Source organism: Echinops telfairi, unplaced genomic scaffold (assembly GCF_000313985.2).
Source record: "Echinops telfairi isolate 266 unplaced genomic scaffold, ASM31398v2 ScPeMD7_27;HRSCAF=92, whole genome shotgun sequence".
In the NCBI taxonomy this organism is placed as follows: Eukaryota; Metazoa; Chordata; class Mammalia; order Afrosoricida; family Tenrecidae; genus Echinops; species Echinops telfairi.
Window position 1 is genome coordinate 4,535,320 of NW_022103924.1, and position 16,317 is coordinate 4,551,636.

The 16,317-nt window shown below is 47.3% G+C and overlaps 1 protein-coding gene across 1 annotated transcript in view; it reads right to left on the reverse strand.

Annotated features, from left to right (window-relative positions):
• The window catches only part of DAPK1 (death associated protein kinase 1), a 232,822-nt gene that overhangs the window by 105,295 nt on the left and 111,210 nt on the right, over positions 1–16,317 (reverse strand). The window contains exon 2 of the mRNA XM_004714598.2: positions 10,299–10,520. Within this exon, the coding sequence (XP_004714655.1) occupies positions 10,299–10,520 (222 nt within the window). The remainder of the gene's footprint in view (positions 1–10,298; positions 10,521–16,317) is intronic.

Below are 16,317 nucleotides of genomic sequence, written 5' to 3' on the forward strand. Positions count from 1 at the left end.
CTGTGGGTGGACTAGAACCTTCAACCTTTCCATTAGCATGCCAGGTGCACTAACCATTTGTACCACCAAAAGCCAAACCAATCTCATTGCCATTGATTTCATTCCAACTCATGGCAGCCCCTGAGTTATAGAGTAGAGCTGCCCTGTGGAAACTACCATTTATCACCAGGCCTTTCTTCGGCTGTGCTGCTAAGTGGGTTTGAAATACTAACCACATGTGGAAAATGTTTGCATCACCTAGGACCTTCCTGCACCCCCCAGAAGCACCTACAGTCCACACAATGCTTCCTTAATTGAACAAAAAAGTAAAAATTTTGCTTTCAGCACAATGTCACACTGAGGTTGGACCTTTCTGCTTTAAGTCTGCTTCGGCAGGCCACTGCTGATCAATGAGCCTGAATGAGAGTGGCCCCATCTAAGTGATGGGCTTAGCTAATCATACCACTTGGGCTCAAGAGCGTGGTTTTGCACATTATGCTTCATCAGCAGCCACCATTCCCTTCTGAGCAGCTGAGAAATGCCATCTGGCCCCTTGGGCCTGCTGCTGTTGGTAAACCACGATGCGTTTTCATCCCCCAATCTAGCTTGCCTGCTGAAAGACCATCACAGTGCTGCTTTCACATATGAATGAGAGCGACACCTTGAAACTCTTCACTTGGCCACAGGGGGCGCACATCTTCCCAACTTCCCAGATTATTTTTCCTCGATTTTGAGGCAAGGCCCTTTTGGGGGATGGGTGTTCCAAGTCCTCTCCAAACTTGGCTTTTCTTGGAAGACAGGGATTTTCTTCTTTTTACTACAGCTGGTAGACAGAACTGACAAGTTTGCATGCCCATGCACCTAACAAGAATTCTTCCACTTCTTTACTGCTGTCTAAGCTTCTCTATGCCATTAATGGAGGGAGGGAGTAGACTTTCATGGTAGACTTCCCACCTTCCATGCAGAAGATCACGGTTCGATTCCCAGCCAGCGTACCTCAGTTGTGAGTTCTTGTGATGTATGGGACCCAGTCCCACATCTGGATGGATCCTGAGGGGTAAATTAAAGCAACAATAGACAAGGCAAAGCATGCAAGAGCTCGCCTCTTCTGACAGAGACCTGAACCAGAATGAGGGTGGACTGTATTCTCCCACAGACTTCTGAGGGGGTACCCCCCGCCAAAAGCAGAATGGCACTGGGCTTAGTGGAGCTTTTGTAGTATACATCCCCACCCCCCAGCCCCTGCCTTGTGAGCATCAAGCAACTCACTCTGAGGTAGTGTATCTGACACATCTCTCATCTAAGGAAGAGCAGGCAATTGCCCCACGCTCACTTATAGCCAATTTTGTCAATAAAGTGGCATTTCTCTTCTCACTGCAGCCATGCTTCCTAATTAGGTTAGTTTGGAGTCTGGAAATGAAGCTGACATTTCTGTACAGAACAGGAAAATATTTATGGATGTGCCTCACTTGCATTATATTAAACCCAGTGATGTTCAACACAAGCTGCACACATAGAAAAGAAAGTCTTTAAACTCACAGAGGCGAGGTAATAGTGACTTGGAAATACAGTTTGAGAGAAAACATTGAGGTCAAATATACACAGGTTAAAATCTGTCCTTCTCACGTGGACATCTCGGTGGCATTAACTCACTCACCGTGCCCTGCAGCCCACCACCTCATTAGCTTCCAGCCTCGCTATCACCACAAACAGAAACTGCACCCATTTGGCAGTGCCCCCCGCCCGCCCCCCACCCCCACCCCCGACCCAGTGTGTCCCTGGCCCCTGGCATCGACCCACCTATTTCTACACATTTCTCTACTTCAGCTAGTTCGTATAAGTGCAATTGTATTTGCCCTTTCATGCCTGGCTTATTTCACTCTGCATAATTTTCAAGGTTCGTTCATGCCACCGCATGCATTATGGCTTAGTAATATTCCAATTTATGTACATGGCACATGTTGTTTATCCCTTCAACTGTTAGTGGATAGTCCCTATGCCCTTTAATTAACCTTTGACCATGACACCGGGCACAAGAGGCTACATGGGGCTCAGGGATGCTAATGGAACGGCTGGACTTGGAAGATGACTTGGAAGAAGGCCTGGAAAACCACTTGCAAAGGAAGGAGCCATGGAAAACTCTACGGAGCACAGTTCTGCTCTGAAATGTGCGGGTCACTGTGGGTTGTGATCAACTCAATGACAATTGGTTTTTCAGCAGACACTAGTCTAAAGGCTGACAGTCCCGGTGATGCTCTGGGGTATGCATTGGGCTAGTAACTGAAAGGTGCGCGTTTCAAGCCCACAAACACTCCATAGGAAAAAGATGAGGCTGTCTGCTCCTATGAAGAGTTGTAGTTTCTGAAACTCTATATAGGGTCACTATGGGTTGGAATCCACTTGATGGCAGTGGGATAGTCTGCAAGGTCATCTCTCTCATGATTTATGGTCTTGGCTCTCTACACTTGGGAACCACGTAAGGGTGAATTTTCTCTGGTATTCTATCTTCAACTACCATGTAGCATTCTGGGGGGCAGCATTGCCTGGGCATGGCACCATATGACATCATGAAGAGCAGCCAGGCTGAAGCTCTGACCTAAGCCTGGATCGTCACAGAGCGGGCAGCCCTCAGGTCTGGGTGCTGGGTGCACAGAGATAGCTCAGGTGACTTCTGTCACCTGAAGAGGCAACCATGGCAGAGAGAAGGTAGAGTAAGGCAAGAGGGTAAGTCAAAATGTCTTCAAGGTTAAAGCCAAGGAGTTCCCTTCTTCTATATCCCCTTGACATGGTGGCCAAGAAGGAAGGACATTGAGTGTGGTGGCATGGCTGTGAGTTTCCAAGAGGAGGAATGACTCATTGGGAGGAACTTGGCCTACTCCAGAGTGTCATCAACTAGAGTCTGTGGTCCCTGGGAGGGGGGTGTTATGGTCAAACTACATCTTTCCAAAAGATACATCGATGTGCTCACTGTGGTACCTGTGACTTTGTTTGGAAATCAGGCTCTCTGAAGATATTATTACCTAGGTGTCCTGAGGTCAAGCTGGCATACGGTGAGTACTAACTACTCCAGTATGCCTGATGCCGTTATGAAAGAAGAGAGACAGGCAGACAGTGACAGAAAAGACAGCCATTTGAAGAGTGAAGCAGAGCACAGAGTGATGCAACTACAAGTCCACGAAGGCCAAGGGTTGCCAGGAGCCTCCAGGAGCTAGGAAGGAGCAGGGAAAGACCTTCCCTCTGAGAGAATGGCCCTGCCACTACCTTAGATTTGGACTTCCAGCTTCCAGACGGATGAGCAAACAATTCCATTGCTTTCAGCCACGCCATCGGTGGCACATTGTCATGGCAGCCATAGCACACTGAAGCAGGGTTTTAAGATTAGCCACTTGAACTGGCACTCCGATGTCACGTATGCTGACTGGTAGCAGTAACTTTATATCAATTTACCAAACCTTTATAAGAGATCATATTTCCTATAGATACTTAAAGATTTCAAGCACTCACAAGTAGGAAGCATCGATACAAAACAGAGGACCAGTGTAGGTGTTGACATTTTGAACATAGTCTAAAGACCACAGGGTTCTCTATTCGTAGGTATGGCCCACAGTGTTCTTCTCTGGTTGTCCCCTGTCCAAGTTTTACCAAGATCATGCAGAAATCCAGTAATCCACCTAAGGGAGTGAAAATACTCACTCGATAACTTAAAGGAAGCCCTTTCCAACAGAACTGGCAAGAAGTGAGAGTGTAGGTGACAGAAGACAGGCGCGCGCACGGGCACACACACACACACTTTGATTTCTCATGAGAACTCCTGAATGGAAAATAGCTCTTTGAGCGATTTAATTCTGCTGTGAAAGGTTGAGAGGGTTGCCAAAGGCACTTGGGCCCTTTGTTCTTGCCTAACTGCAGATATCTGAGAAGCGAGATGCCAAAAGTGTAACCCAGAACAGTTCTTGAAATTACCTTTGTGAAGAAAGCCAGAAGTTCAAAAAGGCAGAGGAGATGGCTCAAGCTCAATGAAGAAAGAACGGGGACACTTAGGTTCACGCGTGCTTCTGTGGCCTGTGGGCACACAGAAAGGAGCAGAGAACAGGGAAGGTGGTAAGGTCGCTTATCGGCATCCCTCATGTCCTCTCCTACTTCCAGAGTCCCTGTGTGACCTGTGGGCTGTGGTGGCTTGCACATTGTTGCTCTGGTACTTCAAATATCAGCAGGATCACCGTGGGGGGCGGATTTCGGATGAGCTTCTAGACAAAGACAGACTGGGAAGGCTTAGAGAACTGTTTCCAAAATTAGCCTATGACTCACAGTAGACTAGTGTCTAATCTAGTGCTGGAAGCTAAGCCCCCTAGAAAGAAAGACCCCAACCACGCCCACCACGAGAAACACCCCCATGCCAGCCACCAGGAAAACAGTGCAGGGCTGGCAGAGGTTTCCTCACGTAGCCCCACATGGGGGCCGTGAGGGGGAGCAGGCTTGATGGCAACTGGAAACCACTAACAAGGGAGTTTAACCCATGGCCTCCATTACCGCAATTGCTTCTTGAAAGGCTCTTGCCGTTTTAGATTTGCTAACACTTGTATTCAGCCACGTACACCCATTGCACTGATGTATGTATAATGAAGAAAAACACCTTGTTTATATTCTTGGAGTTATTATTTTGCATCACAGCTTGTCTGAGAATGAGAGTCAACTTTGTAATTACCCAGCATAAAGTCATCCAACACTACAGAAATGCATGGATAGCACTTAGCAGTTGTTTACAGTGAGCAAACTGAGTTCTAGGAATTATTAACTTAGAAAGAGGCAAAAAGAGTTAAAGCAGGTTACTCTGTTAATGCTCTAAAGTTGAAGCAGAGTAAATATACGGCAGCTTTTAGGGGCCAGGAAGCTCAAACTGGCTCCGGGTTATTGCAACCACCCACCGTGCCAACCCTTCAGGGCAATTTTCATATTTCGCTTTAGTCTTAATATGGTGCTCTGTCACCTGGGTGATTCAAAACTACTCAAGTGACTGTCTGCAGCCAGGTCACGGGAGGGGCTGTCTAGACATGGAATGGTAAACTCACAGGGGAGGCTGGAATCTGTGAAGGGCAAGTAACTGAAGGGTGTCAGCTGGAGGAGGAGGGGCGCTCCCTTTTCCCTGCAATGGGTTCTCCTGCCTGCTTCCCCCCCCCCCCTTATGGGGTTGCATTGTGCTTCCCTGCAGCCTGAGCTCAGCCCTAACCCTCATGCTTAGAGAGGGAAACTGGGGCTTTTCTTTTGTTACGTTAATGAGGCCCCCTTAGTCTAAGGTTGGTCCTAAACCCAATGGAGCCAGAGCTATATAAAGGGCACACACACGGAAAGGCGGGGCCTCCTGACTGTTGCCTACAAGCCAAGGAGCCAAGGAATGCCCAGGGTTGCCCACACAGCTGAGACTGTGATGAAATCTTTTAGCCCCTTTGACTGTGAGAAAATAACTTTCTGTTCTTTGAAGTCGGCGACTTGTGGGATCTGTGTTAGAGCAGCACTAGATCACTAGGACAGTCACCATGCAGTTACAATTTAAAACAGCAAGCCACTGCCACGACCCCTCTAACAGAAGGGCAAGAGTAACAATAACCCAATCCCAGGCTGCCCACTGCCATCAAGTTGATTCCGACACACATCGAATCTATCTAGGATTTCTGAGGCTGTGAATCGTTACAGGAATAGATGGCCTCATTCTCCTTTGGAATGGCCGGTAGGTTTCAACCAATAGCCGTGAAGTTAGCAGTCAAACACTGACTTACTTGACAATGTCTCCGGGCTCCTTCAGTAAGCGCACAATATACTGTCAACATTGAGAAGTCGGTTGCATGAGAGCCACCACCCACTGCTGGTGGGAATGTAAAAGGACTCGAGTGCTTGAGAACACAGGTTGGCAGTTTCTTACGATGTTTAACATACAATCACCACACAACCCAGCAACCACACCCTGAACTGCTTATACAAGAGAAGGAAAAGCATATGTTCACAGCAAAGTCTGCATGTAAATGCTTACAGCCATTTTAGTCATGACTACCAAATACCTGAGACAACCCAACCATTCAACTGGGTGAGCAGATACATACATACATACTTACATACACACATACATACATACATACATACTTACACACATACATACTTACATACATACATACAAAGGAATACTGCACATCAATAAAGGAGAACAAAGCAGTCCTCCACACAACCAATATGAACCTCAAAAGCGGAGGGAAAGAAACCAGTTTCACAAAGTTGTTTACTGATACACAGAATTATCATACACCCCGGCAATGCCACTAGTAGGTGACTGAAAAGCAGAGACTCAAACAGATATGAGGGGGTACCCCCCAAAAACCTATAATTTCCCTCCCCAAAGCTATGTATTTAGTTTGTTTTTTTTTTTAACAAAATAACCTATCACCGTCAAAGTACTCTCCATTACACTTAATACATCTGTCAAATCTGCGATTCCACTCTTGGAAACATTTTTCAAACTCCTGTTTGGATGGTTGACAGCACCTCCCTCATTTCTTTCTTCACCTCTTCTGTGTCCTCAAATCATTGTCCTTTCATGTCCCTCTTCATTCGCAGAAACAAAGAGAAGTAATATGGAGCAAAGTCAGGTGAGTCAGGTGTGTGGGACAAGAGAGGCATATTGTTTTTTGCCAAAAACAGGCTCACTGAGATGGCTGTGTGAGCAGGTGCATTGTTGTGGTGGCAAAACCAGTCCCATCTGCCACAAATCAGGCCTTTCTTGTCACGCACTGTTACGCGATCTTTTCAGAACCTAAATAGAAAGCTTGATGAACAGTCTGACCTGGTGGCATGAACTCCAAATGCACTGCGAGTCCACATTTTTTATCATTCGGGAAGATAATGGATGTCTAGAATGAGGTTTGTCATCAAACCACATGTCACCATTTTTGAAACAAGAAAACCACTTGTACACTTGAATTTTTCCATAGCGCTGTCCTTGAAAGCTGTGTTCAACATCACAACAGTGTCTGCAGTATTTTTCCCAAGCAGGAAACAAAATTTCACAGCCACATGCAGTTCTCTTAAATTGATCACAAAATATGAAGCTTGAGCAAAACTGCTTTCACAAAAAAATTCGCTGTGACCAGAGAGAACCTTCCCAGGTGACACCACTGGGTGCACTAATTGAGAGTGAGTCGTTCAATGCTCACCTAGCAGGAAAAAGTACGTACTATGAAAGCCCTGCCCAGTGGAGTTTCTTCCATTTTTTGGAGGGTATTCCCTCATATTTTTACACCAGTGTTCACTGTAGCACTGTTTGCACAAGCCAAAAGGTGAAAACAACCGAAGTGCCAATCAAGAGAGCAATGGATAAAATGTGGTATCTGTAGACAATGGGATGTTATTTAGCACGAGGAGAAACAAAGTTCTGCTCTATGATAACCCTTGAATAATGCTCGTAAACATTATGCTGAATGTAAGAAAAGACAGGTAAATGGACAAATATTACAGGACCCCCACGTACTTGAAATGTTTCAAATAGGCAGATGTATAGTGACAAAGGTTATTAAAAGTTGCCAGGGTTGGGAGCAGAGAAAATGAGAAGTTATTGCTTTATGGGCATAGAGATTATATGTGGGGCGATGCCATTTTAGCAATATATGGAGCCTTGGTGGCACTGCCAGGTAAATTTTGGACTGCTAACCACAGGGTTGGTGGTTCAAGCCCATCAGCTGCTCCTTGGAAGACATGTGAGGCTGTCTGCTCCTGCAAAAATTTTTAGCCCCAGAAACCCTATATAGGATCGCTAGTAATCAGAATCAATTTAATGGCATCACATGAGGTTATAGGTATATCTATAACCTCAATTTTTGAAAAGGAAAAAATGTTGTAAACAGGATAACTATTTAGATGGCATTCTCAAAAAAAAAACATAAAACAATAGTGGTAGGTTTACTGGGTGTCGGGGTGGAAAGAGTTTTGACTATAGAGGCTGGGACAAGGGAGCCTGCCTGGATAATGGAACTGTTCTGACTGGGGTTCTGACTGGCGTCGTGGTGCTGTCCTATCGTGGGCTGTCCATGTGTTTACATAAATGAGGACCATCTGATGCCTCTCCAATCTCAAATTTACCATATGGCAATTTAAAAAATTCAATGGTTAGAAAAGTTGCCTGTCATCTCATTTATGCATTGCACTAATGAATCTAATGGAAACATATCTGTGAAATGAGAGCAAATATCAGAAGATGTATCTGGAATAAGCACACAGAAAGGAATTAAGAAGGGCAGGGACTGACAGGGCACTACTTGTATGTTTTGGTATGTAACAGGGGATAAATGACATTCTTGGATCACTGGGTGTAATCCAGTAATTTTTGTAAAAGGGCATGGGTCTGAGCAGGTCCACAGCGATTGGTTTCCTTGGTCTTCCATTTTGATCCTTCAGAAAGCTGTTGCTCAGATCGAGAGGCAAGGAAGTCCAGGCAGGTAAGTGGTAATTCCAAAGCCTCAGAGCCGGGGAGTAGGGTGAGCCTGGGGTTTCCCTTCTTTATTTATCTTCTCTGGTTTTAAGAATGATCTTCACCCTATGAGATCTGGCTGGTCCCTGGGGCTTGGGTGGGGCCTATCATCACTAGGCCTCCTACCCAGGGTCACTTTAAAGAATCTTCTTTTGTTACAGAGGGAGCCCTGGAGGCAGCGAGGATTGCATGTTGGGTTGCTAATCACAAGATCAGTAGTTCAACTCCACCGGTCACTCCCAGGGAGAAAGGTGACACTTTTTGCCCCCACAAAGGTTTAGAGACGCTGGCAGGACAAGTCTACCCAGTTCTATAGGGTCACTATACATTGGATCAACTTGGTGCCTGTGGGCTTTGGGTTTTGGTCTTTTATTATTGATCCATCCTCTTCATTCTTGCTCTCCCGATGGTTTTGTTAAGGAGCATGATAGGAGGTTGTTCCTCTCCATGCCTACGGCCCCAACAGGAAGTTGGAAGCCGGTAAAGGCTAAAAGGCATGTGCAAATTCAGGCCCTTGAGCCAGGAAGGCAGTACACCTGGGTGGGCCCCTACTGAAAGCTCGGCTTAATTCAGCCAATGTTATCAACCAGTATCGTCGACCACACCTCCCACCCTCTCCTACTGCTCCTCTGCCTTCTCTGGGGTCTCGGTCTCTCTCTCTCTCTCTCTCTCTCTCTCCCTCTCTCTCTCCCTCCCTCCCTCTCCTTCTCCCTCCCTCTCCCCCACCTCATGTTCCCAAGTTCCTGGGGGTGCAGTCCCATGTTCAGTTAACTGTAAAACCTGAAACTTCTATCCTTTATAAAAACCCACTTGGATCACAAACCAGGCTTCAGCGTGAATTTCTTTCTCATGTGAAGCCAAGGACTGAGGTATTTCTCAGCCAAAGAATCTAACAGAGTCTCCCCCTCTCCCATCATTCCATTTCACTGCCTCACCTGTGCTGCTGGACTAGGGTCACATGGCATGGGGGCCTTGGGGAGCATATTTAGGCTTGGGGTTAGGAGAGTGGGGGAAACCAGAGGATGGAGAACAGAAGCATCAAAGATCAATGAGCAATGATCCATTTCCAACAATGGCATCACAAATCACTTTTAAAGCAAGTCTTCTAATCATACAATTAGTCTTGGTAGGAAGCAAGCTGAGAAGAGCAGAGAAAGAAGGGGTGAAGCATCAGTGGCTCAGTGGTGGAATCCTTGCCTTCCTTGCAGGAGACCTGGGTTCCTCCCCAGTCAGTGCACTTCATGTGCCTCTCCTATGTCTCCATCAGTAGGGAGTGGGTGACATGCTACCATCATGATGAATAGAACAAAGAATAAAAGCCTGGAGATTTACTTATAGACATGACCCTACATAGGGGAAACACCAACAACCCCCCCAAGGTTACCATAGTCTACACTGCCACTGACCCTGGGGAGGGTAGAGGGCTGAGCAGTGCTTCACTCATTGTGCATGGGCTGAGTCAGAGGCCAAATGGATGAGAGCTAACACCGCTGCCACCACCACGACCACCACCAACAACAACAACGAGAGAGGGGAAGAGAGAAGATGAACAGAAAACCAAGGAGCTCAGCACAGATGAGGTGCAGACCCTGAGACCCAGTCAAGATCCAGGGACCCTCTTGGAACTCAGTCAGAACCAAGCTAATAGAAGCTGCTCTTTACAGCTGATGGACTGTGGCTAAGTCTCAGGTCTGAGTATCCAGCACGTTCTTGCTCTCAAACCAGCCCAGCAAAAGCACTTTCCCCGGAGGCTCCAGGATTGCCAGCCAGCAGGCCTGCCGGGAGGAGGCCACAGGGAGCAGGCACTTACAGTTCCAGGATGAGGATGACATCAGTCTTGCTCTCATAGACCTCGTGCAGGGTGATGACGTTTGGGTGCTGGATCTCCTTGAGGATGCTGACCTCCCGCTCGATGTCCTCCCGGCTCACACCCCGCCGGCTGGATCGCGTCCGCCTTTTCTTGATAAACTTGGCAGCATACTGGAGACCTGTGCTTTTCTCCCGGCATTTCTTCACGACAGCAAACTGCCCGCTGGAAGAGAAAGCAGGAGGTCAGTGGGCATCTAGAAGATGCTTTTCTGTTCCCTACACAAGGCTTCTGAAACTCCACGTGGAGCTGAGACCTGACTGCAGGGATCTCGAAAAGCCTGGCCGGACGCCTACCGAATCCGAGGCGCTTCTAACAATGCTTGGCGTGTGGTGAATTTCTTGGGCTAAAAGGGACTGAAAGTGGAAAAGGTTTAAGAAACCCGGCTCTAAAACGATAGGAATGGATGGAGTGAGGGTGTGGCCTTGAAGGAGGAAACAGAATGGGAGTCTTCCAATTGGGAGAAATGAGCAGATGAAGTAGGGATGTTTCTCACTCTATTTCTCTTTCATTAAGCCCGTTTCCTAACCAACAGTGACACCAGAATACAAATTATTGTCATGTATTTCATGAAATAGATCCTGATGCCTGCATTTCTGCCCCTCCTTGCCAATCCAGACTTGCCAAAAGCAGGAAGATGCTCCCTCATCTGACCCCACTTCCTCTTTCTATAGAAAGAGAAGGGAAACCAGGGCTTGGAGAAGGAAAGAGAGGGTAGTGTGTTCAACCGCAGGTTTCTAAAAGAGCCCCAGGAGTACACTGGTTAAGAGCTAGGCTTCTTACTGAAAAAAGGTCTGCAGTTCAAACCCACCCGCCACTCCATAGGAGAAAGAAGTGGCAGTTTTGCTTCCATAAATATTTACAGTCTTAAAAGCCCTGCTGCGGGACAGTTCTGTTCTGATTTGCAGCGCGGCTCTGAGTCAGAATCGGATCTATGGTAATGGGTGAGGTGGACTGACTTCCTTCTATAACATCAGTGAAGACCTGAAGGCAAAAAGGGAATTCCCCTACACTGAGCTCCAGCTCCAGACAATAGACATTTTGCCAAAACATTCCACCTGGTCACTCTTCTCCTTGCCTGATCTCTGGACCTAGGACCTTGACATATCTTGGACTTCGTGTGAGCGATTTCCTTGAAGTAAGTCTCTCTATAGATATTTGTTTTTGTTTAATTGTTTCTAACTGGCTTTTACTCTATAGAACTCAAAGATAACAGCTAAAAGCTGTTGCATTCAGCTTTGCTATTTCTTTCAGAAATAAGTCTCTTAAATGATGCAGCATATAATCAGAGCCTTCTTCCCATTTATAACATAGCATAATAACAAACATTGACACAGAATGATAAGGAGAGGCAGGCATATGGACTAACCTGAAGCTAAGTGACCACACTCAGAAAGACCCTCGGTAACGACCCTGGAGTCCCCCACCCACCCACCCAGCCCTCCACTGCACCCAAATAAGAATCTGCCCACCCATCCCAGCATTTCTACATCCCTTGGCACCTACTGGAGAGAGCGGCTATGGATAGAATTCCCACATCTATTTGTAGCTAGCTTTAGTCTCCTCACGTGAAAGTGAAAAGGGGAGAGAAAATTAAATTAAGGGATCATATTTTGATGGTAAAGAATGGATACGTTGGAGCATTACTCTTGCACTTCAGCAGTGGGGAGCCAATGAAGAAAAACAAACAGTGAGCGATTATTTTTGGAGCAGTGTCAAACTTTTTGCTTGACAGGTTATTAATAGTCCCTGTGCCCCCTACTGAGAGCAGCAAACTGAGAAACGGAATATTAAATGCTCACTCAGATGCCTGTAAATTTGCCACCTTAAAGAACGGGGGGATCTATTGCCAACATTTCCAGTTTCTCTGGGGAGTGAAGCACGGGCCGTTTTCTCTATCATTTATTGAGTTATCCCAAAACGACCCAGTGAAGCTCTGTACTCTGGTATCTCTGAGCATGGCTCTGTTTAAAAATGGCATCTTTAAAGATGCTAGCACTGAAGTTAATACCAGGTTAACGTAGCGTAAAACCCAATCCAAGCATCGTTCCTGTCTAGCCAAGTCTACAGACAGTAGAGCTGAGATCTTTATGGCTTACAACGCAGTGTACACAAAACCCAAATCCTCACACCTGGACCAAGACACATCATGATAAGCGAAGGAGGATTGAAGTTGTCACAGATCGCATTTTACTCGGGTACACCATCGACACCCAGGGAAGCTGCAAGCAGGACCGTTTACACAGCAGTCGCCCTGCAGGAGAAAATGAGGCTGTCTGCTCCTGTACAGACTGACCGTCTCAGAGACCCTCCGCCACCAGGCATCCAAATCGACTCTACGGCAGTGGGTGTAGCTCTGGTCTATCTCAATGCCACCCCTCATCTTTCCCAAGTGCCCCCAACAATCGGGCCCCGCATCTCCTGGCTTCCAACCATCCGTGCCTTCCACAGCCAGTGCTCTTTGCACCCCATGTGGCTTGGACCCCCAGGTTGCACATGCAGTCAGCACCTGCCTACTAACCTAAGGGCTGGCAGTGCGAACCACCCGCTGGCCATGCTGAAGAAAGAGTCGAGCCAGGAAAACCCTAGGGTGCACGTTTATCAGAATGGACTTGGTGACACTTGCGCTGGCTGCCTCATTCTTGCCTATACAAACCTCACCCCAAGCATTGAATTCCTGGAGGACAAAAGACCACCTGATTCTGCTCTATCTTTTGAAGCCCCAGCTGTGAATTCCCCCATGGGGCTGCTGCGCCTTTACCATGTCTCCCATGGGAGTCTATCACCTGAAGAACCAGGCGTGTACAACTGAAATTCCTTAAAATGCACTAATACTGTGCAATGGCTAGGCGGACAGCCTGCCCGGGTCCCAGTTCTATCTGTCACCTACTAGTTACATAACTTTGGGCTTGATGACTCACCACTTTATGCCTCAGTTTCATGTCCCACAAAATAATTATTCTAATAGTACCCACCTCGGAGGGGCTTGGGTGAGGTGCAGAGAGTTTAAATAAATTAATAGGTGTAAAGTGATTAGCAACAGTAACTATTTTATAATCCTTCTCAAAAAACTCAGGAGCCCTAGTGGAGTAGTGGTTACAGGTTGGGCTGCTAACCTCCAGGCCAGCAATTTGAACCACCAAACACTGCGAGGGAGACAGCACAGTTTTCTACTCGTGTGAAAACCTGAGTTACAGCCATGGAAACTCGCAGGGGCAGTTTTACCCTGTCCTCTGGGGTCACTTTGAGTCAAAAGTGACTTGATGGCAATGAACTTTTGCTGTTGTTGTTCTCAAATAACTCACTAGCAAGTCAGTTCCGATTCACAGAGATCCTGGAGGACTGAGTAGAATTTCCCCTGTGGGTTTCCAAGACTCTGTGAGGGGAAAGCTGGCTTCCTCTTTCTCCTGCAGAGCGGCTGGTGGTTTTGAACTGCTGACCTTGCAGTTAACAGCCCAACGTGTAGCCACAAATAACTGTTACCTGTTCTGACTCTTGTGGGAAGCAGTGGTTCAGTGGCAGAATCCTCACCTTCCATGCCGGGGACCTGACGGTTCTCAGTTCAGGCCCCACATGTGCAGCCACCACCCACCCGCCTTGTGTCAGTGGAGGCTGGCTGTGGCTATGGCACTGGATGGTTTCAGCAGATCTTTCAGACTTAAACAGACTAGGCAGAATGGCCTGGTGATCGTCTTCCAAAAACCAGCCATTGCGAACACTATGGATCACATGGTCCGACTCACAGTGCATCACAGGAGATCTTCTTACAGCTGAGTAACAGTTTAGTTCAGCTAGTGGAAAAGGTCTGCATTCAGATTTGTATGGGATTAGATTGACAGCAGCAATTCAAAAGAGTAGATAGGAACCTTAGGGGACGGTGAGTTGGTGTTAATGAGGGGAGTAGTCCGGAAAGGGAGGGTAAGACTGGCTGTATAACTCAAAGAGAGACCAATGTCACTAGCATGTAGAAACCCTCAGAAATCTGGCTGGTGCCCTCAGCCCAGGGACCACCGGGGTCCTTTCTAAGGGTCTTCATGGTTCTGGAGGTTAGAAGTCCGAAATCCAGATATCAGCAGAGTGGCTCCTTCCGGAGGCTAGGAGAGGGGATCAGGTCCACGCCTCTCTCTTCTAGCTTCTGGTGGTGGCCAGAAAACTTGGTGCGACTTGGTTTACAGCATCACTCAACCTCTGCCTCCATTGTCCCATGGCCATCTTTTCTCTCTCTCTTCTGTGTCTCTTCTCTCACATATCACTGAGCTGGGGTTAGAGACCCATCCTAGTCCAGGATGCCTTCAAGTTACCTGAACCGATAACTTCATCAATTGTCCAAATAAGGACACATTTACAGGTATCGCAGTTCAGGATTTGGACAAATCTCTCTGAGGACACAATTCCATTCACCACAAGCAATATCCATCTCATGTGCTAGAAAGCGGTTCTATCAAGTCCCCATCACAGATGCAGTCTTATCAAGAGAAGTGACATTTTGAAATTTCTGCCTGGGTGGCTTAGAAAACACTGTATTTCCAGTTCCTTCTTGAAACCGAAACATCAAGATCTGAGAAGTCCATGCTACCAGAGAAGTCACATTGTGCGGCCATCAACATGGTAAATGGCCAGCCACAAGTCCAGTCTTCACATGACCCCAGCCAACTCCAACTGAAACCACTTGAAAGATCTCCAGCGAGAACATCCCAGCTGAGCCCAGGGAACTCTCCGAAACGTAAGTGAGAAGAGGTCAAACTAGACTGTTGCTTTAAGCTGTGAGATTTGGGGATGCTTTGCTATGCAGCAGTAGATAGCTGGAACATTCCTGAAGGATCCCAAAGATCACCCTTTTGTGTGGACAGAGGATCTGATCATATGGTTGGGACCATAATTTGCCAATGGGTCAGGCCATGTGAATGTCGGATAGTCACATACTGGGCTCGCCCAGATGAGCCCTCTCTTCCATCAGAGGGTGGGGGCTCACTTTTCAAGCTCTGTGCTCCTTGTCTTGTAAGTCTGGCCCCTCACTCAAGGCAATGGCAAGAGAGTACCAGAAGGGGCTATGTGCTAGGCCCAAAAGATAAAATCCAGACACTGTTGCAAAACTGCCTTAACAGACAGGGACTCTGGTGGTTTAATGACAAGGTGTTGAGCTGCTAACTACAAACCCAGCCATTGGAAACCACCAGCCACTCTGAGGGGGGAAGAGGAGGTGGTCTACTGCTGTAAAGGAGCAGTCTCCAAAACACACAGGAGCAGTTCCACCTCGTTCTCTCAGGGTGCTGTGAGTCACAATCAACTGGATGGTGTTGAGTTGTTGGGTCTTCAGGTTCCTAGTTCCATCGACATTTCAGTCTCTGGGGTGACTAAGTCACCTTTACCCCAGGGAAACAAACACCCCAAAGGCCAAAAGACCCAGTGGACATGCTGTTGCTGTTAGCTGCCAGTGAGTCAGTCCCCAGCTCAGGGTGACGCCATGTCAACATGATGAAATAGGGCTCCCTGGTCCCATGCCATCCCCTTGATTGGGTGTGGGCTGTACTGCTGTAACTAGAGTTCTTCTTAGCTGATTTCCAAGCCTTTCTAGTTTGTCTTCATCAGAAATCTCGGCTAAACCTGTGCCGCATCACAGCAACGCACAAGCCTCCAATGACAGCTGGGTGGTGGCTGTGCATGAGGAGCAACAGCCGGAGTCCCCCGAGTCTACTCAGTCCAAGGACAACCACTATGCCTCCTAGTAGGCAAATGGCTATCAAAGCTTCATTTGGAATAGCCAAAATGCCAAAGGCATATGCTCATCATGGAAAATCTAGCATGCAATCAACAGAACGGTGTTTCCGTCTAACTCAAGCAGCGTAACAGATTGACGTAGATAACAAATGCTACCCTGTCTGGGAATGTGGGACTTCAGCATGATGCTGCCCACAGTCCCTGTGGAACACGTCCTAGGAGTATCTCACACTTGACACTGCTC